Below are 27610 nucleotides of genomic sequence, written 5' to 3'. Positions count from 1 at the left end.
TGTGAATTAAGCCATAATAAAATGACGTCTTTGATAAGTAAATAAATCTCTGTCCATTAGGTGTGTAGTGCGCGACCGTCATCCAGTTCGCTCCCGTTGTCTCCGATTGTCGATGCGACGCGCATTCATTGCGTTGGCTTGATTTGTTGTGCGTTGATTTCAGCTAAAGCACACTACTGGATGTTTCCCGATGATTGTATCTCTTACGGTTATTACCACGCGCTTTCAAGCATCATTCAAAAGAATTAGAAATTAATTCAATACTTCCGGTCATTACGTCGCACGGATCACTGTCGCCTTACGGGTAGTAATAGGGGAACTGAAGCATCAACTGCGTCCGGATGGATGCATCATTGAACGAATTACACTTCTGCACATAGGGTGCGGAATGTAGACCATTAGAAAAAAAAGTAGAAGACTCAAATTACTATGACTAATAATGAACCACATCTCTTGGATACTTAACAGCAATTCGTGCACTGGGTTGATGTATACAGTTTATGTGCAACAATTCAAATTTAAATTTGTTTAAATTGCGATAAAACACCTTTTATATCGCTCAAACGAGTGAACTAAAGGACAGATAAATAAATAAATATAATAGACTTAAAATAATATAATTTTAAATTCACATTATTAAACACAAATTACACAGGAATGTTTCAAACTCGTTTTTAAAAAGGTTTTAGTTCCTAGTTTTTTGTAGTCAATTAAATTAGTACGTAGTGGTGGGAGGTCGGATTCGGACCTACCCGATTTCGATTTCGTGTTCGAAATCAATTCTGAAGCCGATTCCGATGCTCTAATCGATTCTGATTCCGGACTCGACTATGGAGCCGATTTCGGACTCGACTCCGGAATCGATTCCGCGTTCAGAATCGGCTCCAGAATCGGAATCTTCTCCGGTAACGGAATCAGTATTGACTCCAGAAATAGAATTAGTTCCAAAATGAGAATTAATTCTTGAATTGAAATAAGAAATTTGAGAAGCGAAATCAGTCCGGGAATCTCCATGAGAATTTATCGTTTACAAGTAAATTTTGATTCTTCACGGCTATCAATACGTAGCATCATTGGACCCAAACGCCTATTCATCTGGAGATGCCGAAACCGACTCCGTTTGGAAGCCGAATCTTATTTTTGAGCCAATTCCGATGCCGGAGCTGATTTCAATTCTGGAGTCGATTCCGGAGTAGATTCCGGAGTCGATTCCGGAAAAAAGACTTAAAACACCGAGACACCCCTTAAAACAGGGTTTCAGATTTCTCCCTAGACCACTCGTCCACAGTCGTAATCAAAACTTTATCATAAATATAGCAATCAAATAATAATAACTTTAATATTTTTAAACAAAATAGATGATCAGTAATGGTGTATTGTTGAGTGGTATCAAAATGCTGACGGTATCACCATCATTTTAGTGAGCCGCTGCATATAGACAATCGCAATTAAAAAGTATTATTGATCTTTTTTGCATCAATTATACATAGTACGTTGATTTTAGATTTGTAATTCCTGTAACATGGAAACCGTATTCTTCAGACTGCTCATTTCTAATATAAAAAGTTGTGTATTATGTGCGTTTTTTTTTAAATTCATCTTAATCATAAACTTCATCCCAAGATCATTGGACATTCTTTTCCAAAGCTCTGGGCTAAAAGCTCTAGTTCCGTTGAGCCTGGACTAGTCCGTATGAGTCCTGTCGAACCCGGACGAATCCGAATGAGTCCGATCGAGTCCGGGTAAGGCGGATCGAGTCAGGATAAGTCCGATCGGATTCAGAAGAGTCTATTCAGGTTCGGTCAAGGCCAATTGGGTCGATTCCAAATGACTCGCGACGAGTCCAATCGACTCCGGGTCAATCCGGGCAAACGAAACCGGATCTGGATTCTAGCAATTTGTGTGGAGTTTGTGACAACACAAACATACAAAAACCCTCCCATATCCTAGGACGAGTGATGGGCGCTTCGGAGCGCATCAACGGCTGTGGGGCTACTGCTCCGGAGCCGGTTCCGACTTTTACCCGGAGCCGGCTTCGCACCAAGGGCTTCTGAGCCGGCTCCGCACCTACGGCTCCGCTTCAATGGCTCCGGAGTCGCCGGCGAATCAACGGCATCGAACCAATGGTTCCGGACTAACGGTTCAATAGAGACGGCATTGTATGATAGCGTAAAAAAGAATACATCTTCTCCCAAGTATGGATGCTAAAACCCGATGTGATTGCAGTATTGACATGCATGACGTTGTATAGCATTCGTTTGACCCGTATTTGTTAAGAATCTTCAAAACTTATCAATTCTTTTTTTTATAAATTCCTTTAAACATGACTTACTCGGCTATATACGGATTTACACGATTGAAACCTCATTAAAAGGTATTTTTTGGTCCGCTGAGTCAATCCCGGCTCCGGAGCCGTGGGTACAGCCGAAACTCCTGCAATAGTTCCGATTCATAATTTGTAAAACATGCATTACATACTAAGCCTGATGTTATGTAAAATAGAATAGCTGCTTTTTAAGACGGCATATTCTACTGGAAAATATCTGTAAAACCACCCGGCTCTGAAGCTGTTGGTTCGGAGCTGACTCCGGAGCCGGTTTCGTAATTATCTGGAGCCGGTCGGAGGCGTTTCACTATCTAGGACCCTAGGCCCTTTAAAAAACAGAATGTAGATATATAATTGTTAGTTTAATCCTTCCTTCCTGCAGGAGTCAAGACCAACTTCTTTTTTTTTTCTTTGGCATAACAGTCGTGGTCGGTCCACTATACAACTAATGGGCTTTGGCTTTCAATGACTTATTAATTACCATAGCAAGATGACTGTCCTACGTATGGGGGCACGGTCCATTACGGGCTTGATCCTATGACGGGCATGTTGTTTAGTCGTACGAGTTATCGATCGTACCATGAGACCGGCCCCAACGACAGGCCAAAGTCTCTGAGAAAACCAGATTTGCACGAAGCCATAGTATTAAGCCTTGCATCTAACAGCTCATGTTCCCATTGTTTTTAGTTAGTAATTAATTATCAAGTTTTTTTTAGTGAATACATGCAGAAATGGATTATAAATTAACATATTGCGGTTATTAGTTGCAATAGACAATAGGACAAACTTGCTACTCAAAAATACACATTCTCGCAGTCGTAGTTTTGTTGGTGCAGACAGTTGTTTTATTTAAGTAACCGATAGATTACAATATACATTGAAGTAACAGGAAGGTGAAGGCACCCAACAATACATTTTTATCTGGCTATTACACACAAAATGATTGCTTAAACCTACTCTATTCAGTCAATTTCATTCTTGGGGCTATTGTTAAAATTGATTCCCCGTCGACAGACCGATATAATTAACATATATCTGCTGTTCAATTTCTTATCATTATCATTAAAACAATTGTATCATTATCAAAACATGATGACTCAATCAATGGAACTTGTTTAATACATTCGATACACACGCAGAATTAAAAAGTCACAATTAAGAAACATAAACCACCTTATAAAAATTACACAAAATAGAGCAAAAAAAATATCTTAGAAAATTAGTTTGCCCTCGGCTAGCATGTCCATTTCTGTTCCTTTGAGCTTTGAATGAGTTGAAATTTTTAAGAATTTAGAAGAAGAATACTTCAGCCAACAAGATTTTTGCTTCTTTTCCATCATTTTGGGAACAGCCTTGATCACGTTTGCGAGCCGCTGCACAATTGGCGCCAAGTACTTTACATTGTAGTGCGTGTAATGCTCCAGTGTTTTAGTCCAGATTATTGCACTCGTACCGTTCCCGCCGTTGGATGTTAGTGGAAACAGATACAACGATATGTACAACGCAGCTGCCGCAATCTGTAAAGGCACATACGATACCACATGGGCCTGGTTTTCGAAAAGAAAATTTCATGGCAAAATGCTAACTTACCTCCGATGGTTTGTAATGCGCGGTACTGTAATCCACACTGGCAAGCTCAATAAGATACTTTGCCAGCACATGATTTACGTCCGACGCCTTCGCTGCCTTCGAAAACCGACGCAGGAAATGGGTAGGAAGAGGTTTTCCCAGATTGAAGTCCAACGTTCTCACCATTTCCTTTTCCATCTCGAGAATCTGATACTTCTGGTATGTGTCGTCGGTTATGTACACAAAATCTTGTATCTCTGGTGGAAACAGTTCCTCGTATTTGGATGCAATGAACATCGCCGTCACGCCTACCAGCTGTAGCTTCTTCTTCGGAACAGTCTTCATCGTCTGCAAAGCGCAAAACAAAGCCAACGAGTGTTTTAATTTCACGTCATTAGACTGGAGACAAGTTTGCACCTACCTGCAGATAACGGTCGATGAGCGACACTGTCATGTGGTAAGTGTCGATGTCCAGTTTGAACTGATAATGCACTTCATTGATCCAATCGATCAGAATCGTTCGCATCTTATGTGTAATCTGCGTATGAATAATGCGTTAAATATACCCACACCATATGGCAAGAGGTCACCTTTTATTTACACACGACTTACCTCTTTATGACCATCCAAGAAGTTCTCGCACAGCGCATATCCTGGCCTGCTCTCTAACTCGTTCAAATAGTTGTAAATGTCGTTCACGTACTCCGCCACCAACATCGGATTCCAGCCATCATTCGCATCGATGTTTTCGATGTTTTCCAACAGCTTTTGCGAATGGGCCTCCACTCTTTCGGGTTTCTGCACAGACACATATTAATTTATATTTCATTGACCTTCAGCTTCCCATACATTCGAATACGTACCTTAGAGATTGATATTATTTCATGTTCGTCCGATGATGAGGTACCGCTGCTAGGAGCGTTTTTCGGTTGAGCCTTACGATTTTGCTTCGCCAATGTCCGCAGCGACAGCTGACTGTCTTCACGCTTTAACGTTACATGCTTTACCTCGTTTCCTTTGTTCAGTTGGACGTGCACCTTTACAGCATCCACATTGGCAGACGGTTTAGGCTCTACCGCAGCCTTTTGCGAATCGGATCGGGTGACTACTTTTTTGGGAACAACAACTGCCGCCGCAGCAGTATCCGCCTTTCGCCATCGAGTGTCCACGCGTGGCTTAATATTCTTCAGCGTCGGGTTGGCATTCTTCAGCGCAGCTCCCTTCTCCACACCTTTGCCGAGCAGGTCCTGGGAAGCATTGCGCAGCACCTTGTTGCCAAGCTCTCCCAACACAGGGCGTCTGGCAGCAACCACTTTCTTCATTCCACCTTCATGCAGGTTTCCTGCTACCTGGTTCTGAACGACAAAAGGGAACAATCAACAACAGATGTACTCATCGATCTCTTTGCAAATACTCTCTTCTAGAAGGACTGTGGGGCAAGCTGTGCAAAATGGTTCCGGCGGCCATCGATCTTTGCATCTTGACGCAGCTTTGCCTTACCATGCCGAATCAAAGCCAGCCCGTTTGATCCAAAGTCAATGGCGTCATCAACCGTGCGTCTACAATACAATTCCATCTTACCTCATCAATTCTCATAATGCGGGACATTTTCAGTAGGTTTAGAGAAGTTTCTTCGACTATGAGAGAAGTAAAGGTAGCACAAACAACACGGCACAAAAAGGCGCTACAAAAATATACACAGCTGTTTCACACGCCAACGGCTTGCCGAACTTCACGATCGGCCGGACACAGCAAAACCGTTTGAATTCGTACGAACTCTTGGAGGCGTTGAGCGCTAATGAAACAAAAGGCCTCTTCGCATCATCGAACACACACACACATACGAACTGTCTACAGGAGAGTGCGTTTTCAATGCGTTCTGCGATGACAGTGCCGGGGGGTACATGGATGGCAAAACCGTCACAGCCACGTAGCGCTAAATAAACAGCAAAACGAAATCGTTGACTGAAAAATTATAGAAGCATATTCTCCCAACCTGTATTCCCACACTTAAATTTAGAATTCTAAACACATGCCAATATGAGGCAACCTCATAAATATTAACCATATTTGCCTCGTACATTAGCTCATTCGAGCAGCTTGTGATCGTTGGAGCATTCTAAATGTGGGGGGTTTTCATGATACGGACGTCACACGAGGCGTAAACTCAAAAAGATTACGCTTGATTTGTATAGGAGAGCGTAAAGTTCCTGTCAAAAGATTATAGAGTTGTATGGCTGAAATTTAGTTTACGCCAAAGTTTACACTTCGTGTGACGTCTGTATGAAAGATAAAACCCAAATAGTCAGAATTGCTTAAGCAGCTCATTTTGGCACGCTAAAGATGGCTGCTCTAATTCGCCTTTTGCAGTAGATAAACAGCATCAAAATTCTATGTGGGTCTTTCAAACAGCGCCTAAGCAGCTTCCTTATGCCGCGATGCCAGGGATTATTTTTCTTTGTGTTTTATTTTCAAGCAAGCGTCATCGATGAAATAAACATCTAGATTTGTTTCGTTTAAATACACGTGTATATTTTTAAATCCTTTGTATTGATGAATTACACAAAATTTTACACAATTTACTGATAATTCACAATCACTTCACTCAATATTCATTCTTCAATTAACGAATCTAACTTGTGCAGCAGCAATGAGATTATTGCCGGCTTCCGTCTTTGACACTTTGACAAAAGCCACCTTGTACCGATGTCATCCATTAAAAAGCTATAAAGTTTCACCAAGTTCGGTACCCTTTCTTAACAAGCCTTCAAGTTCCATCATGAACCCTACACATAGTGCTAATCAGCCGCAAAGTTCCAAAGAGTACCATGTGGCTGTTAAAAAGCTCCATAGTTGCGCAAAGTACCGTCTATCTCTTAATCAGCCACAAAGTACGACATCGGAACGATTTTTCGTTAAACAGCCCTAAATCAGCTATAAAGTACGAGCTGGCAATTTGGGGTCTATCTCTTAATCAGCCACAAAGTACGACATCGGAAAGATTTTTCGTTAAACAGCCCTAAATCAGCTATAAAGTACAAGCTGGCTATTTGGGATTGTTGTTTATTTCATCGATGACGCTTGCTTGAAAATAAAACACAAAGAAAAATAATCCCTGGCATCGCGGCATAAGGAAGCTGCTTAGGCGCTGTTTGAAAGACCCACATAGAATTTTGATGCTGTTTATCTACTGCAAAAGGCGAATTAGAGCAGCCATCTTTAGCGTGCCAAAATGAGCTGCTTAAGCAATTCTGACTATTTGGGTTTTATCTTTCATACAGACGTCACACGAAGTGTAAACTTTGGCGTAAACTAAATTTCAGCCATACAACTCTATAATCTTTTGACAGGAACTTTACGCTCTCCTATACAAATCAAGCGTAATCTTTTTGAGTTTACGCCTCGTGTGACGTCCGTATCATGAAAACCCCCCACATTTAGAATGCTCCAACGATCACAAGCTGCTCGAATGAGCTAATGTACGAGGCAAATATGGTTAATATTTATGAGGTTGCCTCATATTGGCATGTGTTTAGAATTCTAAATTTAAGTGTGGGAATACAGGTTGGGAGAATATGCTTCTATAATTTTTCAGTCAACGATTTCGTTTTGCTGTTTATGTAGCGCTACGTGGCTGTGACGGTTTTGCCATCCATGTACCCCCCGGCACTGTCATCGCAGAACGCATTGAAAACGCACTCTCCTGTAGACAGTTCGTATGTGTGTGTGTGTTCGATGATGCGAAGAGGCCTTTTGTTTCATTAGCGCTCAACGCCTCCAAGAGTTCGTACGAATTCAAACGGTTTTGCTGTGTCCGGCCGATCGTGAAGTTCGGCAAGCCGTTGGCGTGTGAAACAGCTGTGTATATTTTTGTAGCGCCTTTTTGTGCCGTGTTGTTTGTGCTACCTTTACTTCTCTCATAGTCGAAGAAACTTCTCTAAACCTACTGAAAATGTCCCGCATTATGAGAATTGATGAGGTAAGATGGAATTGTATTGTAGACGCACGGTTGATGACGCCATTGACTTTGGATCAAACGGGCTGGCTTTGATTCGGCATGGTAAGGCAAAGCTGCGTCAAGATGCAAAGATCGATGGCCGCCGGAACCATTTTGCACAGCTTGCCCCACAGTCCTTCTAGAAGAGAGTATTTGCAAAGAGATCGATGAGTACATCTGTTGTTGATTGTTCCCTTTTGTCGTTCAGAACCAGGTAGCAGGAAACCTGCATGAAGGTGGAATGAAGAAAGTGGTTGCTGCCAGACGCCCTGTGTTGGGAGAGCTTGGCAACAAGGTGCTGCGCAATGCTTCCCAGGACCTGCTCGGCAAAGGTGTGGAGAAGGGAGCTGCGCTGAAGAATGCCAACCCGACGCTGAAGAATATTAAGCCACGCGTGGACACTCGATGGCGAAAGGCGGATACTGCTGCGGCGGCAGTTGTTGTTCCCAAAAAAGTAGTCACCCGATCCGATTCGCAAAAGGCTGCGGTAGAGCCTAAACCGTCTGCCAATGTGGATGCTGTAAAGGTGCACGTCCAACTGAACAAAGGAAACGAGGTAAAGCATGTAACGTTAAAGCGTGAAGACAGTCAGCTGTCGCTGCGGACATTGGCGAAGCAAAATCGTAAGGCTCAACCGAAAAACGCTCCTAGCAGCGGTACCTCATCATCGGACGAACATGAAATAATATCAATCTCTAAGGTACGTATTCGAATGTATGGGAAGCTGAAGGTCAATGAAATATAAATTAATATGTGTCTGTGCAGAAACCCGAAAGAGTGGAGGCCCATTCGCAAAAGCTGTTGGAAAACATCGAAAACATCGATGCGAATGATGGCTGGAATCCGATGTTGGTGGCGGAGTACGTGAACGACATTTACAACTATTTGAACGAGTTAGAGAGCAGGCCAGGATATGCGCTGTGCGAGAACTTCTTGGATGGTCATAAAGAGGTAAGTCGTGTGTAAATAAAAGGTGACCTCTTGCCATATGGTGTGGGTATATTTAACGCATTATTCATACGCAGATTACACATAAGATGCGAACGATTCTGATCGATTGGATCAATGAAGTGCATTATCAGTTCAAACTGGACATCGACACTTACCACATGACAGTGTCGCTCATCGACCGTTATCTGCAGGTAGGTGCAAACTTGTCTCCAGTCTAATGACGTGAAATTAAAACACTCGTTGGCTTTGTTTTGCGCTTTGCAGACGATGAAGACTGTTCCGAAGAAGAAGCTACAGCTGGTAGGCGTGACGGCGATGTTCATTGCATCCAAATACGAGGAACTGTTTCCACCAGAGATACAAGATTTTGTGTACATAACCGACGACACATACCAGAAGTATCAGATTCTCGAGATGGAAAAGGAAATGGTGAGAACGTTGGACTTCAATCTGGGAAAACCTCTTCCTACCCATTTCCTGCGTCGGTTTTCGAAGGCAGCGAAGGCGTCGGACGTAAATCATGTGCTGGCAAAGTATCTTATTGAGCTTGCCAGTGTGGATTACAGTACCGCGCATTACAAACCATCGGAGGTAAGTTAGCATTTTGCCATGAAATTTTCTTTTCGAAAACCAGGCCCATGTGGTATCGTATGTGCCTTTACAGATTGCGGCAGCTGCGTTGTACATATCGTTGTATCTGTTTCCACTAACATCCAACGGCGGGAACGGTACGAGTGCAATAATCTGGACTAAAACACTGGAGCATTACACGCACTACAATGTAAAGTACTTGGCGCCAATTGTGCAGCGGCTCGCAAACGTGATCAAGGCTGTTCCCAAAATGATGGATAAGAAGGTTAAATATCCTTGGTTGAAGTACTCCTCGTCTAAATTTCAATGCATTTCGACGCATCCTAAACTAAAAGGATCAGAAATCGAGGAGTTGCTCAACAATGAGCTACGTTGTTAGAGGCCATAATTAATTGTTTTGACTATGTATGACTTAGCAGTGCTTGTCACTTCGTAGGAAAATAGTTAATTTTTTAAATTAATGTTCAAAAGAATGACTGACAAAGCTGCAGGCCAAGACGAAAATGGTTACATTCCTGTGTAGTATGCAAATATTTTAATCAATTGCTAATTGTGTTTTGTTTTAGATTTGTTTAACGTAGTACGAAAAATAATATTATTGGGCGTAATACAATATTCTCTTGTTTACCTCTGGTCAACGACGAACGAAAGAAGAGATGAAACTAATTAATACCATGCGTTTTCTTTTAAACATCTATCACAGTAAGGGTTTAGTTAGTAAAGCTTCTTTGGTGATGGTAACATAACTAACAAACTAATTAAAAGAATAAGTTAGTGATTGTTTCGCACATTAATTTGTCTTGATGATTGCTTTCGTACACGGCTTGATCATCAGAACTCTTGTTTATTGTGCCTCATTTCAGTAATAAGCAAATGATGTCGAGAAATTTGCTTTAATTTGTTTGTTATGTTTTTCTGTCGATAATATGGAATTTTCGACGATAATCATAATGTGAAGGAGTTTTTTTTACCATGTCATGTAAACCCTCTCTTAAGAAACTTTTAATAAATTCAACAGGTTCTTACTTAAACATCGATCTTAAGTTCTCATGAGATCGGAGGAATACAATACCCGTTACTCTTTCCTTTGTTACAGAATGTTATTTTAAACACACATGTTTCTACAATTGAAAAGGGACTCGATACATCATGACCACAAACATCTACATATGCACTGCCTTAATTGTAATTAATGGAGACGATTTATTTGGGTGTATATTTCGGGGAATAAATTACATTACAAAAGTTTCGTTAATAAATAAACAGTTCCATGCATTCCGGCGGCAACACGGCAAGCTTGACGCGGGTCAGCTTTTACTATCACGTTGATTTGTGTGGATGATTTACTTCACGGGTCAACATAGATTGGATTTTTTAAGTCAATATGTTCCTCCAAAACAATATCTGCAAAGTAGAAAAGTAAAATTGAATTAATCAATACTTTCCCAACTCGTCACTTGACCAAAGGCGTTACTATTTTCGTTGGTAGTCCGTCCAAAGTCGATGTTGGCAATCAAATTTTCCAAAAACTCTTGGCTTAACCGTTCGGTCACGTTGATCGGAGCAAAGTACTCGAAATGCCGTTTGGTTCTGTTTGTGGATCGTTTAATTCGAACATTAGGAAGTGCATTGTACGACTCGTTGACCGGTATGTCGTCGCTGCCAAAATGCTATGTATAGAAAAAAAGGGATTCCAAAAATGAATGTAAGTTCTGTAACTATAGAAGCCTTTTTGGTAAACGCAAAAGCATACCAAACATTTGCCATTGATGCAATAACGATTCGACTCATTGTGATTGCATCGCGTCCCGAAAGGAAAGTGCCCTTGCTCTCCATTCACCAGATAGAAGCGATGCCTGATGAACGTATCCTGACACGCCACCCGACAGCTGCGATCCGGATCCTCAATGCTGGGCGCTATTTGCATGCCAATACCCGACAATCCCGACACCTTCTGCTGATATCGCTTGCATAGCTGCGTTGCAAATTCGTACGTTGATAACACCTTATCACAGGCCTAAGAGTATTGAGCGAAAACAAAGCAAAAAAAACATCACAATTCACCCTGAAACATTGGGTTCACCGAAGAAAGAAGGTTACGAGGACACTAACAATCGTGTTGGCGGTGCAGAGCTGAATGTTGGTGTTGGTCCCGGCTGTCGAGGACACGATTTGCACTCCCTTGCCCCGTTCCATGCAGCTAAAGTGACAGCCTGACTTCACCTCCCAGTTATGCTTACGTCCTTGCAGCTCGGACAACCTGTTGAGCTCCGATGACGAACGCTCACGCCAACGGTTGAATGTATTTTCTGCCTGACTGCTGTACCCTTCGGTATCTGGCGGAGGCTTTCGTGCGGTGTAGTTGCTTAATGCTTCAAAAACAAAACAAAAAACGCGAAAATGTTGTAAAAATATAAGGTCACTAAAAGGTCGGTGAAAGCATTTGGGCGTACCTGTTCGTATCGTAGAACTTTCCGCCCTGCGGTCGATTGGGTATGTGTTCTTGTTCAATGGTAAGCTCTTATAGTCCCGAACATTTTCCTGGTGAATACTGTTGCCACTCCGTTCGGTGTATTGGTACACTTCCGTGCAGAGTGCTCCATCGATTCGGTAGTAATTGTGGGAGGTATTATTGCAGCTAAACTTTTCACATCGTCCACTTACACAGTAGTATGCATCGTCAAAGTCACCGTTCTGTACCTTGCAAGCGGTACCGTCCGGGTAGATCCAACTTTTGGTCTTTGGCACACCCGCCTTTGTTTCGCAGAACACTTTGCACGAGTCTTCCGGGTCTTCGGCAACCTTCTGCAACCCGTACCCAATAATATCCGAATCGAACTCTTTAGCGCGGCCACAAATTTGATTGGAAAACTCCAGTATCGTTGTCCGTCCAATGTTGTAACACTGTAAAAAGAAAACAGTGCGATTTATGTGAAGTTGTCCCTATGCGTGCATTTGCTGTACGTGCGACGAACCTGTTTGGCGATACACGTCTCATATTTGCGGCTAAATCCGGAACAATTTTTACTGTAACAAAATTACCAGATTACCAAAATGTATCAATAAAACTAATGTTTGAATCACACCGTTAATGGGTAATGTTTGAATCTTACCGTTTGTCCAGACATTTTCTTGTGAACTGCCTTAACCCAGTGCTTCCTTCCTTCAGCCGACCAGACTCACCGTATAGGCAGCCGGAAACACACTCGGTCGGTTCGCTCCATGAGTCCCACGTTGGTATGGTATTTAACGTTCGCGATATGTCCTGCCGTAGGCTGGCAAATTTCAACCCCTCCAGGAACGTTTTCTTATCGATCGTTTTGAAAGCGGTGATGTGTTTGCCAGTAGATTGTATCGCCAGGCCCGGAATTTTGGATACACAAACTCCACTTCGACACCACTATATAAATGAAGATTCGTTTAGTGCCACGGAATGAGGGTAAATTAGCAGCCATAGGAAATTACACTAACCATTAGCTTTCCACAGTTTGTTCCTTCTAGTGCAGGGTGCGATGTCCACGTGTAACGATCACGCTGACAGTGAAGATCACGGCAAATGTCGGCCAAATCTTGGGACTTGGACCGTGTACTGTCTTTGCCATACTTCAACAGACACTGCTGGTCAGCATCGAAACGCTCGCCTGGTAACCGACCTTCTCCAGTGTGATCGAGCGATGATCCGTAGTGTCCTCGATCAAACAGACAGGTAGCTTGAGAAGTTCTAGCGGGAGAGAGATACATACGGTTTATCGCTTTTATTTCACCTTTGCGAAAGATACCGCCAAGAAGTTACCACTTACTTTAGAAACGTGTTCAGGTAATTACGGCTACAGGATGACCAAGTGATCTTACCGCTACCCAATGTCGGTGACATAATGTACAGGCTAGGATCACAGTTGTTTTCCGACGTATCGTGTCGCATTCCCAAGCTAAACATTCACCAGAAATATAATGTTACTGATGCCAAACCAACGAAATGTGTTTAAAAGGGATTAAAAACGAAAACTCACTTGTGTCCAATTTCGTGCGATACAACGAAAACGCTCTCGAAATGTTTTCCCTCATTGATCGTACAGCTTGAAGTGATCGTGCACATGCCGGCAACCGGCGCTAGGCCTACGACCTGGTTGCTTACCTTACCGTTTTTGCTTACGACGAACAGATCTAGCCCCGTAAGTATGACCGCATGGTCAAAGTGTACTGGATCAGCGTCAGAAATGGGGTTCATTTTACGCTGCCAGCCGCAGAAACTGTTCAGATAGATGTCAATGTCACTGGAACGTCGAAGATCTTTCGGATCGTTGTGCAGGATTTCTAGCCGTTTGAGGATAAAGTTGATCGGATGGCCAAGCGATGGATGGTTGTAAAGCAGCTGCACACCATTGATCATTGCCAGCACGAAGCGTATCAGATGTGCTTCGGTGTTTTTTGGATAGTTCTTCGACATGTGCCTATACAGATCCTTATCGATGAAGATAGCCGTCTCAATGTGCAGCACGTCCGGCACCTTGGCGTTGTGATTTGAGCTGATGTGCCGTTTGAGCCGTGATTGTTGACTCTGACCGTAGAAAGGAACGGTTGGCCTCCGGCGGGTTGGCTCATTCATGTCCGGTTCGAACATGACTTTCGTTTCGCCACTTTCATCACTTTGTATGGTTCTGTTTCGGTTCAGAATGACATGTGCCCCGGTACCGAATCGTTCCGGTAACGGATGTATGATAATTTCCGACTCGTTTGTTCGAATCAGACCGCGCACGCTACCCTCGCACAGGTCGAACGCTGCACGCTCATTGCGATAGAAACAATCCCGATACTTGAGCACACGATCGTACGAATCATCCAACAGTTGAGTGGAATTATCGTAACTTTCGATGAAAGCAAACGATTCATCTATCAAAATATCTGACTTTTGCAATCGCAAAGCAAAATTGTCCTCTGAAATGGAACGCGAGAGTTACACATTTTATTCGTCATTGTGGCACCACGCTGAACGTAGAAGATGGTCCGAAACGTAACGCATATTGTAACGTTCGGGGACACTTACCGCGGCCGTCGCTAAGGTTGAACTGCAGGAATCCGCTGCCTGGAGTTGACCTGCTTTCACGTTTTCTTTGCCGCACGTTAACTATCTTGAAATCATCTGGAAAACAATTAGTCAACATTGAAATGTGCGAAACAATGGTGTTTTTTCTACTTCTTCTTTTGGCAAAGCGTTTCAAAACCGTAGCAAAGAAATTTATCGACAGCCCGTAGTTCTTTGTAGGCTGAGGAACACGAGGCGTATCGACAACCGACTTTGCTCAATAGGCATGAACTTGAACTCTGGACAAAGAAACCCGTGCAATGCTAGATGTGGTTTGATCTGCAACACTAAAACAGCATGAAGAGAATGATCATTTGTTTTGCTTAAAGGCTGTGTAAGAAAGGGTACCCGCAACCCCAGCCACAATACACCGCCAATGACCGGAAGGTGTGTCCATACGATCAAAACTCCATTCGACGATAGATTCGTCATCAGCTCAAGTGTTGCAAGCGTGACATGCCGGTGCCGAATAAAGTATGTACCACACTTACCAGTTGTACGATCACCAAACAGCAGCAGTTGTTCATGTTCCTCGAGGAAATTATGCAAATTCCTTTCATCGATCTGCAACAAAAGAACAGCAAATAGAAGAAGCGTTCGAGCAATTTGTAGGTTAAAATTCATGCAATACACACATTAACAAACAATGCTTTCCATCGCACCCTAGGGGACAGGAGGAGGCCGATCGTCTGTCCTACACTGAAACACTGCACGTATCATCATGGCACATTCCATGTGGCGCCTAATGAGTATCGTTTCGCCGCTTGTTGCATATTTGCCGAATAGCTACTGTACGTACAGCAGCGTGTCTGCACGATGGCGCATGAGAAAACTGCCCTAGCCCGTCTGCTGCAGCCATTCTATGGACGGTATGCATTCGACGGAAGAAAGTTTCATTCCACACAGCCGAGAAAAGAAAGGCAAGTGTGCACCTTGAAAAGAATGGTTAGGACATTTCTTTTCCTTCGCCTCCCGTTGCATTGTTGGCCGTTTGATGAATGTGCATTGTGCAATGGTCTATTGGCTATGGAGGTTACGGTGAGTACGAAGACCCTTGATTTTCATTAGCATCCGTGGCCTTTCTCCTGTATCTATTTCAGCGATGATACATCTTGACAGCACATTTCACAGTGGAAAATGGGTTTTTATTAAATTTTAACTCCCTCAATCCACATGACAATGGGATGCACTTTGCATTTGTCTGTAGATGTGTTTTAAAGATATAAAAAATATTTGCAATCATTTGTGATCCTTCATGATGGATTACACGATAAGATCGATCGATAAGACGATCTAACTATTTTCAATGCAATGGCATGATCACTTCTGGGTGGCTATGGATGGCGTTTAGGTTTTAATTGTTTCATGAATTCTACTTCTATTTGGCGTAACGCATGTCCCCTACGCGGACATGCCCGACCTGTACAGGCTTTCGAGAATTAGTTCATTGCCACGCAGCCGGATAGTCAATCCTTGCTACGGGGGGGGGGGGGGGGGGGGCTAGGCTTGAACCCATGATTTATTTATTTATTTATTTATTTATTTATTTATTTATTTATTTATTTATTTATTTATTTCTACAAATGTCCGCCTCGAGGGCTTAACAATGTTTCTTAATTACTAAGGAAAGGATAAGGATGAGGAAGAGTGAAGACGAGAACGGAAGAGGGATAAAGGAGTGTTAAAATCGAACAAATGATAGTATGAATTAAATGCAATCTGAGCTTTAAGGAATGGGTCATTTTGCCCATATCGAGTTAGCCGGGTGGGAATATAGAGAGGTGGCCTATTGCGAAGATGGCGGGAAGGGGCATAAAAGGAAATGGCAGATAAGAGATAAGGAACATCAAGCTCATAAAGGATGACGCTGGCAATGAAACAAGCTTGCAAGTGCGAGTGGCGAGTTTTTATCGAGTCCAGACCCAAGAGTCGACAACGATGTGGATAAGACGGGATTACTGCATTATCATGACCCGAAAGAAAACGCCTCGTGGCAAGTCGAGTAAATTTGCGTTGAACACCTTCCAATCTAGCAATATCCTGCACATTATTGGGGGACCAAACCACACAAGCGTAATCGAGAATGGGGCGTACCCAGCAACAATAGAGAGACTTGAGGCACAAGGGATCACGGATAAAATGAAACAGACGGGTAATAAAGCCCAAAGTACGGTAAGCTTTGCTTGTGACAAAGTCGATATGGTCTTTGAACGTAAGCTTTTCATCCAACCAGACGCCAAGATCTTTGACGGAAGTTACACGATTGATGGGCATGTTATTGAGTCGTTCGAGTTGGCGACTGTACCATTGGACCGCCCCTCATGAATTATTGTATGTTATTGACTAATTTTAATACCGGTATTACATGATCTCTACACCTAGATCGAGCCCTTCTGCCATTGAGGGAAATGTACGTACTGTGTTCGTACTCCAAAATTATTCCATATTGAAAACCAAATTTGATATGGGTAGCAGTTGATATTTCAAACCCAGGGCAAGCATTGTGGGATATATTTATGCAGCCAACCTTCAATAAATAAAATCGATTGCCATCCGGGGATTAAAAAAATGTAAATAAATTGTGCATTTGCTCTCAAAAAAGTAAACTATTTTTTTATAATCTACCAAACCAATATATGAATGGATATGAAATACATTCAAATGAAAATGATTCGTGTATTGTTTAGGGCAGTGCTCTTCATCCTAGGATCGCGCACCACTTGGCTTTTAAAATACACTTGTCGCGGCTCATATCCATTGAGGGCATACATGTTTTAGACTTACTTCAAAGTTTCTAATCAAAAATATGTTTAAAACTTATTCTAGGCATCCTTCTTTAAAATGTAATCTTGATTGTGGGGAAAGAAATGCACGATATGTATAGTAATAAGCTTTTCTTTTTCAAAAATAAATTCTCTCGCGGACCACGTCTATTAATGCCACGGACCACAGGTTGGAGACCGCTGGTTGAGGAAACAATAATCATTCATAGGTCACGCCAAATATACAGCTATCTGCTATTTTTATACAAGTTCAAATTTAATGATGTAATAATAATTGTATGCAGCTTATATTATTATTATTATTATTTATTTAATCTTCAACGGGCCGTTCAATTGAGAAAAAAAAATACATAGCAAAAATAAGATTTACATCGCAATTCACTGCGGCCACGGCAAAAGCCGGAGACGTTCCTTGAAGCACTGAGTTGAGATGTCGAAGTCGAAGCAATCCGAGACAGTGTTGAAGACAGCCGACATGCGGAACATAGGGTCAGACCGACCAGCACTGGAACGGGGTTGAGCGAGCCTTAGAGTTTCTCTAGACCTAAGTGTTCGGGATGGTGCATAGATATCGACTCGATGCAACAAAGGCGATGAGTCGATAGAGCCATTTAGCAATCCAGCGATGAAAGAGCACTGTGCATTGCGTCTTCTAACCGAAAGAGGTTCAAGGCCTAGAAGACGGCACCGCGCAGCATACGGAGGAAGATTATTGCGATCCTGCCAGGGAAGTAGGCGTAGGGCATATCTCGTGAGCTTACGTTGAATCGCCTCAAGTCGAGCAATTGATATTTTAGTTCGTAGTAGCCGAGATACCCAGTTTCATGCGGAATATCACAATTTTCCCGTTTTATTAAAAATATAGAATAATTGGGCTGGTCTAGTGGTACAGTCGTCAACTCGAACGACTTAACGACATGCCCGTCATGGGTTCCAGCCCCGAATAGACCGTGACCCCATACGTAGGACTGACTATCCTGCTATGGTAACAATAAGTCACTGAAAGCCAACCCCACTTCACTAGTGGGTACAGGCAGGCCTTGACCGGCAGCGATTGTTGTGCCAAAAAAAGAAGAATAATGAGCAAACTGAAGAATACAATAACAATTCCAACAATTTTGAAATAGGTATCAAATCAAAGCTTCGTTCCGTCTTATCTGGCATAAAAACTGTAGTTGATATAGATCTGCTTCAGTTACTCATGTGCTTGGCTATTAGTTGGTTGTTTACTTTATCCATATAACAGGATAAACAGTTTTGCGTATGATGGACTCGATTCATTCAACATTTGAACTCTTGACGGCCGAATGCGTTGATGAAATAATTCAAAAAAATTGAGTCGATCGTGGTTTGCGGCTGGTGGCCAACAAATATAACACAAATAAAAAAAATCCGGGTGTTGCATGTGTCATTCTCCGTCTCAACGTAAACCTGCTTGTCCGTTTTGGCCAAATAATTATTACAGTAGCTGCCGGCGCGTTAAGTTATTAGGCTGATATCAGTCATGTACAACCCACAATATTGCCAAATTCAAATTTTTCAACGCCTATGTTTGAATGTAGTTGTTCCAAATGTTATTAATTAAATGAAAATACTGTCCAATATATTGTGCTTATGGATAGTTAGGGTGGAATAATGAATGAAATGAGAAATGATTCAATAATAGATGAAATTTGTTGGGAACGATTAAAAGCGGGATCGATGGTAATCAGTGCGTTTTATCAATATATGTGATGACTTTGTGAGGATCTCTATAGGGCCCATTAAAAAAGGCACCAAGCATCAACGCATCACATTGATTAATTCAACCGATAACAGAAATGTTATTATTTTGCAAATTCTGTGTGAGATCCAAGAAAGAAAAATGAGAATATTTGATAAATATTCTTTAGAAATTAGAGACCAAAATCAAATGCTAATATTTCTACACAAAAACCAATAGCCCCCAATAAAACCAAAAGCAAACGATGTTACAATGCGGAGTTTTTGTGCCAAACAAGAAGAATATTTCGTTAGGTGAATATAAGAAGGTATAACTACGGTATTTGGAGAGGAACTCCAAACAGGTCAATAAAGAAAAAAAGGGGCATAGGGGCGGATTAAGCAGTACAATCTTTTCCCGAGTTACGCGAATGGAGACATTCCTCGGATTTTCGCGTAAGTAGAATGCGTCTTCTGATTTTCGCGTAAGTTCAATATCCCGTTTTCAGCCAAAATATTGTTGATAAATGGTTAATTTTGATTGAATTTAGTGCTTTTAGGTACTAAATTACACATTTAATATAAATCCTATGAAAGATTAAATTATTTCGGTCTTTTTAGCGATTGCAAACATTTAACGATAATTCAATTTATTTTGCATTTGACAATTGTTTTGTAAAAATTTGTACTGATTTGACATATAAACTATCAAAATTAAACATTTGTGTAACTCGAATTCGCATAACTCCAGTGTCGCGTAACTCGGGGAAAGACTATACGCAAACTTAGCGGCCACGTGGGGCCCCGAGAAATCGAAGAAAAACCCCGCGCACAAGTAAATTTGCTTCTCAACCATTCTTTGGTTTAAAATTCATCGCTCGACAATTCAGAACACAGTTCAGAATCAACTCTTGTTAATCAGCAACTGCTATTATAATGAGGTAAACAAAGTTATTCCTCGAGGAGAAAAGAAGGTATAGGGGTAACAAGATCACACAACATCATACCTACAACAATGAACCACCGCTCTGTTCATACAAGCATTTATTTTAATTTTAGTCTACATAGTTTATTCTGCTATATGGTTGAGATGGAGTAATATTGAACATTATTTTAAAATGTTTTCGTTGAAGAGCGATTACATTGTTTCAACGGTGCCAAAAATTGAGTTCTGTTCTGAATAGGTTGTAGCCAACGATTTGTTTATCGAGTAACTTAAATAGCAAAATTTTTATTTAAAACTTTGTTACATAATAATAGGTCCAAAGGTCCAAAGGTTATATCTTTGGCAGCTGTGTTTGGAAAGCAGAAAACGAACAACAGGATCGTGATGCATTTAAGAAAATCATTCTAATTATAACGTTATAAAACCAAAGGTACACACTAAACTGCCAAGGTTACAAGAACAAAAATCAATGTCGAATACGGTCTACAACTATAGTATTCTTTAGCATACACTTCAAGCAAGGACGCCAAAAATTGTTGCGAAAACTCTAACCCCACTGGAGACTTTAATTACACCCAAATCCATTGTTGAAAAGTAAAATTGTGTCGTCGCTTCGCGTTTGAAAGGTCATCCGATGGGAAAACGTACACCAGCATTGTACGGACCAACGCGGAAGCACGTTCTAAATGCTCCCCCTTTTTTGTATGGCCATTCTAGGCTGAATTCTCTTCTAGGTCAGCTCATGGTCATAAATCTCACCACAAAACTTTATGGCGAGGGCGAGTGCAATGCAAAACAAAACCACCCGCAAACCACTGCCTAATTATTCGGTTGAAGACCAATGTTTCTGTCGCCTCGGGCTCATCATATTGCCGATTATCCGACGGGCCACCTCACCTGGCCTGGCAGGTGATAATGAAAATTTAAATAAGAAAAATGATCATCTACACCCCCCGAAGAGTAGCAGCATCCCTTTGCCCGTTCCGTGAGCCACACTGCGCATCTGGTGCGCAATGGGAACGGCGCTACGCATGGAACAGAGCTGAGAACGTAGCGCATAAATTAGCATACTGTCGAACGCAGCTACATTAAGCCACGATGAGAGGACGATGGGACAGGTATGTTTGGCGGGCAGGGATGTCATAGAAAAATTCTGTTACAGTTTCGCTTTTTTTTCTCGTGGCGTGTTGTGTTCGTTTGAAAGCGCTTTCAACGTGCACCGCGCAAACAATCAGTAATGAATGATTTTGGAAAAAGAAGAGCGAAGGGTAGCGCCCTTCTATACACGGCACATTATGCGTACGTAGCACAGTTTTTTGTGTGTTATGGTTTGCCAACGCGCTATCGTGACCTGCACACGATGTAACCATTACAAATCATTACGGCGATCATCGGTCATCTACATCACGCGCGGCTGCGGTTACGGTTGGAGCACACAACCACACCGCACCAGTTCTGTTCTGTCCGTCCGCTTTTTCGACTGTTGAGTTGAGAAGTTCTGAAATATCATCTCTGAACTACTGGGAAATTATGGGAAACTCAGTGAAGCAATAAACACGTATATAATTGCATTCTTTTCGATTGCGATCGTCAAGAAGCATTTACTTCGTGAGCAATACTGACTGGCAAGGAAGCTGCACTTCAATGTCACTCTCTGTTGGATGGTACAACTACTTCATTCATACTTTTTTTTATGTCGTTCGCTTTCATTTCGGGTGCCAAATAAAGATACGAACCGTGCCCGCGCCGCACAAGGTGTGAGAAACTCAACTAATTACTACTCTTCCACCCAGTTTCTTCGTTATTCTGATGTAAGTAGCTCATTCGCACTGGTAGCGATGAGCACATTCAAATAGCAAAGATGTTGCGAACATGCTTTAGTGATCGTTTTGTTTCCATTCGAGGGGTGGGTTGAGGTTTCTTTCCTTTTCTTTTTTCGGTACGCCACCATTCGGTCACACCATTTAGCATTCGCACCCGACGCCATCTCAGCTGATTTTTTCCCGTGATACCATACCGCGAAAGAGGTTCGTCGCTTCGTTCTTTCGAAAGACTTAAGTTTCGGGGTGGTTTTTATAGTGCGATTGCGTAAAGCATTTTTGGCCACCCTTCCGGCACAGTGTGGCACAGGTTAAAATGGTTGGTTTGTTTGCAATTAAACAAGAAATAACAACAACAAAAATACACAGACACACAGTATGGTGTGTTCCAGTACGATGGGCTTTGGGCTAGATAGAAATGATAGAAGCTGCTGCTGCTTCGGAGTGGCAAAGCGGTTGGTCCATCATTTGCCGCGAGCAAACACTAACGCTCGTGTCCGCAGATTGAAGTTCCGTGATAAATCAAATCAAAGTTTCGTCCAAATAGATGGGTGGGCTGGCGAAAAATGGCGTCCATTACGGCGTGCGCGTACGCCATCAGACCAAAAACAATGCCTTTTGCTGCAGCGCGGTTGTGCGATAAAAGCTAATCGAGCAAGCCCATGAGGTCTGCGCAATTTCACTTTTACGATGCACTTACGATGCGCGATGCTCTCCCGCGGTGCTTCCTTTGCCAAATAGCTTCATAACGAGGTGAAAACCGAATAACTAAAGTGATTATCTTTATTTGCAAAGTTAATTGAAATTGCAGCTGCAAGAAAACTGTGCAGCAGTGCAATGTATTGATTCTTGTGTTTTTTTGTGTTTTTTTTTAAATTTTCTAATACACTTCGTTTAAATCAACACTAACCCTAACCGATCCTCCCGCGCCTGATGTGATCCGAAATACGTGGTGCACCAGTTTTACAATCGTTTCAAGTTCATCTCGCTGCGGGATTTCAAAACAATGCCATTAACATTCAAAAATTCAACCTTTCGAAGAATCACCTTCACTAGAACTAACCCAAATGAGCTCGAGAAAGTGTAGCAACAACCTGCCCAACAAAAAAAAACAGCAACAGAACCTTTCCCACTCCTCTCGAGAGCTGTTTTTGACATTCAAATTATACAAATCCCATTGTGTTGGTTTTGCTGTGGGCGGCTGGTGCCAAAATTTGAATTTCAGGTCCAAAATGTATCTTCCAACTAGAACCTTTGGTAGTGCATTGCTCCAAACTATTTACCCGTCCGTAAGCGTAGCGAAATTATGCTTCCAGTGGTATGGGACTTGGGGTTGAATGGAACCGTACCGTTTGGGACAAATAAATAATGAATCAGCAAGTATTAAGCGTATACGCGACAAGTGATAAATGTGGCAATTTACACTACCGTTTACCGAGGATAATTGTGAATGATTATGTGCGTCATGCTGCGGGACGCATAATCCTTACAAAAAAATCACACGCACACAAACACACTTTAACGACTTGGCGTTTTTTTGTTTGTTTGTTGCGCTCTACGCACCGTGAATGACCTTTGGTTGCGTCCGCATGGGATTCGCGCGCTTCGCAACACAGTTCGCGATTATTGATGGCCCCAATGAGTTGAGTAAACTTTCGTGTGACAATAATCGTGTGGCGGCACTCCGGTCGGCGTGCAATTAGAATTTCAGGTCAATGAAACCCACCGATGCTGACCGTTTTTGCGGTGTGTGGTCTCGTCGTTCTAAATTGATGCGTTCGGGTACGCAGGAGAAGTGTCACCGTGCGCACGAAGCGAGGCGCGTGTGCAGCTGCCGGTTGCCGCCCTTTGGATGGTGGGCATTGGGCACAAAGTCGAAGCGCGCGCGTTCACACGATGGACAATGCAAAGTGGCGCTGCTGTTCCGGTGGCGCACTACAAGTGCACAGTGATTTAGATTATTAGTGACATTTGATTGTATGGTTAAATTCAGTTAAGCTGAGCTACACATGGTGTAACAAACTTGCAGCACGAATGTATGCTGAAGCGTCGCCGTTAAAGACGTGTCCTTAGAATGGCTTTGGGGAGTAACTCATGTTGGGGCATTGAGATTCATCAGCTGGGAATGACATTCAAAGTAACCCGTCCAAGCTACAGACTGGCTTAATTAAAAACCACGCTTCCTATAACATTCGTACAGGCTTGGAAAAAACCAAGTCTAGTCAAATAATAAGTATGAGACTTTGAAGCTTCCGTTAAATGCAGAAGAAACAATGGAAGGAAATGGAAAACTTCCTCAAATACCGCTCAATACCGTCTTTGAGGGTTGCATGGTGAGGGAGATTGAAGTACCATCGCTTTACCATCTGAGTGTGGCCTCGGCGTAAACAAAACGCCTTCCTATTTTTTGTCGCAGCATCGCTTGTACTCGAAGTATTTAAATAATAAAAAAAAGTTTTTTTAAAAAACCCTTAAAAAAAGAAAATAAACTGAAAGACGAACACATCTCTTCTCACCTTTGCATTATCTAACACCAAGTGGTTCACTCGTTCCACCTCCATGTGAAGACAGCGGACGGTGGGGTTGCGTGCCGCTATCAAGATTAGCGCCAGCAGTGCAACGATCTGTAGCATAACGCTTCCTACAGCTGTGAAGAACGGTTGTAGTTGTGGTCGCGGCATTTTTCACTTTTCACATAGCTCTCGGATTTCGAGTGACATCTACCGCTGCTGCAGCACGGCTTGCACTCGGTGCATTCGGACACTCGGGAACGGGGTATTTTGTATGCGCGGTTTGGGCTAAGTACCGCGACACACACACACACACACACAGACCTCACCGCCGTGTTATGTACTCCTGGAGCACTCCTTCAGGTACCGTTGGGTGGCCGCTATTATTCAATCTTCATTTTAATTTCACCTCCTTGCCTCCGTTGACCGAGAGTGTCTGAACACACGAGGACTCCTCGCGTAGCCTACCGTTTCTACGCGGTCACGCTTCTACATAATACGATTAAATTCTACTTGAGTGACTTTTCCGTATCGAGATGTGCAACCGCCCTCACCGAATGAGGCATACCGGCTGTTCGTTCTCGTCAGGTGCGTTACACCCCACTATCAACCACCCACAATCACTGGAACACACACACAGACGCACACAGACACAGCTCCGCTCGCGCCCACAAACTGTGCGGTTTTACGATGAGCCCAATTTAACGTACAATTATTATTGTTTGAAATCGCTCGAGCTGCTCACAACAGTCCCACAATCTGGGCATCGGGCGCGGTCGTATGGCGTGGGCGTGCAGAGCGTAGCGCGTTTGAACACCTCGACCGTTGGCACTTAACTGATGCTAACATTCCGGCCCAGCGACGAACGAGCCCTTGTAGTTGGGCTAGTGCATCGTGCCAAACAAGGGGGGGAGATGCGCATCCCTTCCCCGAGCGACGATTAGTGCGCTCGCGCATCGTTAGCACTAGTTTTGGGGAAAAGAGTGTGTTTGTTTTTTTTATCTACTCGCTGGGGCTCGTCTCTTGCTTTGGGTCGGTGAATGGTGCTTGCGGATGGTTCTGATCGTTCTGCGGAATGCTAATTGAGCGATGAGCAGCTTTTCATGCTCCAATGTCGTGCACTAATTATGTACACCATGGCTTTCGAGCTTTTCGGTGATTTTGAGTGTAGTTTTTTTTAAATGAAGAAAGTTCACATAAAATTAAGAGCAAATAATATTTGAAGATTTGATCCAAGTCTACAAAAACTATATGTCCTCAATACATATGGAGGGCGCGGAAAATATATAAGCAAAGTAAAGTGGTACGTGATCGTGAAAATGTTGGAGAGCACTGTTCTGTACCAATAAAAAAAATACATCAATTTCATATTAGAAATAAAACGGTTCCCCTTTGATATCAACACATATTTATTTGTAAAAAATATTGATGCCTTCCTTTTTCTCGCTTACCGTCATCATGCATGTCTTACAGGCTACCGAGACTTAATTGTATCACGCAGGCGCAGCCAGTCCTTGCTAGTGTAAGAAGCTAAAACCCATCTCTAACTTTAATAAACTTATTCATTTCATTTCATTAATTTAGTCTACCTAATGGTTTAACAAAATTATTAATTGCTTATACAGGGTTTTCCCATAGAACTCAAGACCGCGGGACACTTTGCTGAATCTTCAATCGGAAGAATGTGGTACCATACTTGAAAACTGTATTGGTGAAATCCTGTAACTAGCCTGAACTATTGGAGTAGGTGAAGTATGGATAGAAATAGAGAGGATAATAAAGGAAATTTAGAAAGGAAACTAAAGAAGGAGTAGAAGGATAACACTAGCTGGAACTTGCGTCGGTCCGTATCCTAGATCTAAATGACGCCGAAGAAATGCGTCATGATCAAATAAGTGGGAGGAATCGTTGAAACATATGATGCAGTTCAGAAACGAATCTTACTTACTTACTTTTCCGGCGCTACAATCGCTTTGCGGTCTTGGCCTGCCTCAGGAGTGTCCGAAACCGCTCACGGTCTGGCTCCTTCGTCTGCCAGTCCGTTATCCCGGCGGACGCCTCCACGCCATCTTGCCACCTCAATTTGGGCCTACCACGCCTCCTCTGTCCTTGTGGACGGCCTAAAAAAACTTTACGGGCTGGGTCGTCCGTTTCCATGCGTACAACATGGCCAGCTCACCGGAGCCTGGCGAGCTTGATACGCTCAACGACAGTGAGGTCGCCGTACATCTCGTATAGCTCGTCATTATAGCGGCTCCTCCATTGTCCTTCCACACATACGGGGCCATTTATCCTTCTGAGCATCTTCCTCTCGAACGCGGCTAAGAGGGTTTCGTCAGATTTGGACAGTGTCCATGTCTCAGAGGCATATGTGAGTACTGGTACTATATAGGTACTATATAGTCCCTGCTTCGTCCGTCGCGACAGGTTCTTTGAGATGAACTGATTTTTCAGGCTGTAGAATGACCGGTTGGCAGCTAGTATCCTTGCGCGCAACACAACTTCCATGCTGTTGTCGTTGCTGACCTTTGACCCCAGATAGGTGAATTCTGGGACGACTTCAAACGTGCGTTCACCTATCTGTACATCACGCCTACGTAGATTCTGATTATTTATTGGTAGGCCCGCTGATGTTGCCACCATCAGTTTGCTCTTTGCCTCGTTTATCTGCAATCCGAGGTTCTCTGCCGCCTGCTCGATTCCTTGGTAGGCTTCTGCTACATAGGAGAGCCGCAGACCAATGATGTCTATATTATCAGCATATGCCAGGATCTGGGTTGACTTATAGAAGATGGTTCCCGTAGTCTCCACCCTCGAGTCGCGGATGGCCCTCTCTAGCGCCAGGTTGAATAGGAGACAGGCAAGCCCGTCTCCCTGGCGCAGACCTTTGGTGGTAGCAAAAGGTCCTGGGATTTTCCATCCTCCCTCACCTGGCATGTAACGTTGGTCATAGTCATTCTAACTAGCCTTTTCAGTTTGGTCGGGGTTCTAAATGAGCTCATAGCATCGTACAGTTTTACCCTGGAAATGCTATATATCATATGCTATCAGAAACGAATTACTCATACCAAAATGGGTTAGACGTCTGGGAAGGGCTAGAGGAGGACGGTGTCTTAGTAGACGGAGAGAGACTTAAAAGTAAAGCAGACCTAATCGTTCAACCAAAATCCTAGATCTTTCACTGACTTTACCCTTTGAAGACAGACATTAATACATATATAGTCAAAGGCCGTCTAGCCATATAGATAACATATCTGAAGGCTAATGATATTATTTAGAATAGTTGATACAAATATACTTTGAGACATCATGTAGCCAATTCGTAGTATTAAG

The 27610-nt window shown here is 42.8% G+C and overlaps 3 protein-coding genes across 3 annotated transcripts; 1 reads left to right on the top strand and 2 right to left on the bottom strand.

Annotated features, from left to right (window-relative positions):
• Window positions 1–3423: 3423 nt before the first annotated feature.
• LOC121593942 (G2/mitotic-specific cyclin-B-like) lies at window positions 3424–5772 on the bottom strand. Its single transcript, XM_041916741.1, has 6 exons — window positions 5477–5772; window positions 4759–5250; window positions 4508–4693; window positions 4317–4433; window positions 3917–4243; window positions 3424–3843 (listed from the first exon to the last, which is right to left on the bottom strand). The coding sequence occupies exons 1-6, from the start codon at window positions 5501–5503 to the stop codon at window positions 3538–3540; spliced, it is 1455 nt and encodes a 484-aa protein (XP_041772675.1). The 5' UTR covers window positions 5504–5772; the 3' UTR covers window positions 3424–3537.
• A 1810-nt stretch (window positions 5773–7582) lies between these two features.
• On the top strand, window positions 7583–9938 carry LOC121593533 (G2/mitotic-specific cyclin-B-like). Its single transcript, XM_041915981.1, has 6 exons — window positions 7583–7874; window positions 8101–8592; window positions 8658–8843; window positions 8918–9034; window positions 9108–9434; window positions 9508–9938. Exons 1-6 carry the CDS (start codon window positions 7848–7850, stop codon window positions 9811–9813), a joined length of 1455 nt encoding a protein of 484 aa, XP_041771915.1. The 5' UTR covers window positions 7583–7847; the 3' UTR covers window positions 9814–9938.
• A 655-nt stretch (window positions 9939–10593) lies between these two features.
• LOC121593532 (A disintegrin and metalloproteinase with thrombospondin motifs adt-1) lies at window positions 10594–25099 on the bottom strand. The gene is made up of 13 exons (XM_041915980.1): window positions 24284–25099; window positions 15009–15081; window positions 14479–14574; window positions 13445–14369; window positions 13235–13363; window positions 12906–13155; window positions 12548–12834; window positions 12410–12461; window positions 11888–12338; window positions 11547–11806; window positions 11188–11451; window positions 10909–11104; window positions 10594–10838 (listed from the first exon to the last, which is right to left on the bottom strand). The coding sequence occupies exons 1-13, from the start codon at window positions 24446–24448 to the stop codon at window positions 10783–10785; spliced, it is 3204 nt and encodes a 1067-aa protein (XP_041771914.1). The 5' UTR covers window positions 24449–25099; the 3' UTR covers window positions 10594–10782.
• Between the last annotated feature and the right edge of the window lie 2511 nt (window positions 25100–27610).

Source organism: Anopheles merus, chromosome 2L (genome assembly GCF_017562075.2).
Source record: "Anopheles merus strain MAF chromosome 2L, AmerM5.1, whole genome shotgun sequence".
NCBI lineage: Eukaryota > Metazoa > Arthropoda > Insecta > Diptera > Culicidae > Anopheles > Anopheles merus.
The sequence above is the reverse complement of the archived record's forward strand: the minus strand, read 5'-3'. Positions and strand labels throughout refer to the sequence as shown.

Coding starts and splice junctions, on each gene's coding strand:
- LOC121593533 (XM_041915981.1), top strand. CDS start 7,848: ATGTCCCGCATTATGAGAATTGATGAG. Junction 7,875..8,100: donor GCATTATGAGAATTGATGAG/GTAAGATGGAAT, acceptor TTTGTCGTTCAG/AACCAGGTAGCAGGAAACCT. Junction 9,035..9,107: donor TCATCGACCGTTATCTGCAG/GTAGGTGCAAAC, acceptor TGCGCTTTGCAG/ACGATGAAGACTGTTCCGAA.
- LOC121593532 (XM_041915980.1), bottom strand. CDS start 24,448: ATGCCGCGACCACAACTACAACCGTTCTTCACAGCTGTAGGAAGCGTT. Junction 13,156..13,234: donor TACCTGAACACGTTTCTAAA/GTAAGTGGTAAC, acceptor CTCTCCCGCTAG/AACTTCTCAAGCTACCTGTC. Junction 12,462..12,547: donor AGAAAATGTCTGGACAAACG/GTAAGATTCAAA, acceptor ATTTTGTTACAG/TAAAAATTGTTCCGGATTTA.
- LOC121593942 (XM_041916741.1), bottom strand. CDS start 5,503: ATGTCCCGCATTATGAGAATTGATGAG. Junction 4,694..4,758: donor AAATAATATCAATCTCTAAG/GTACGTATTCGA, acceptor GTGTCTGTGCAG/AAACCCGAAAGAGTGGAGGC. Junction 4,244..4,316: donor TCATCGACCGTTATCTGCAG/GTAGGTGCAAAC, acceptor TGCGCTTTGCAG/ACGATGAAGACTGTTCCGAA.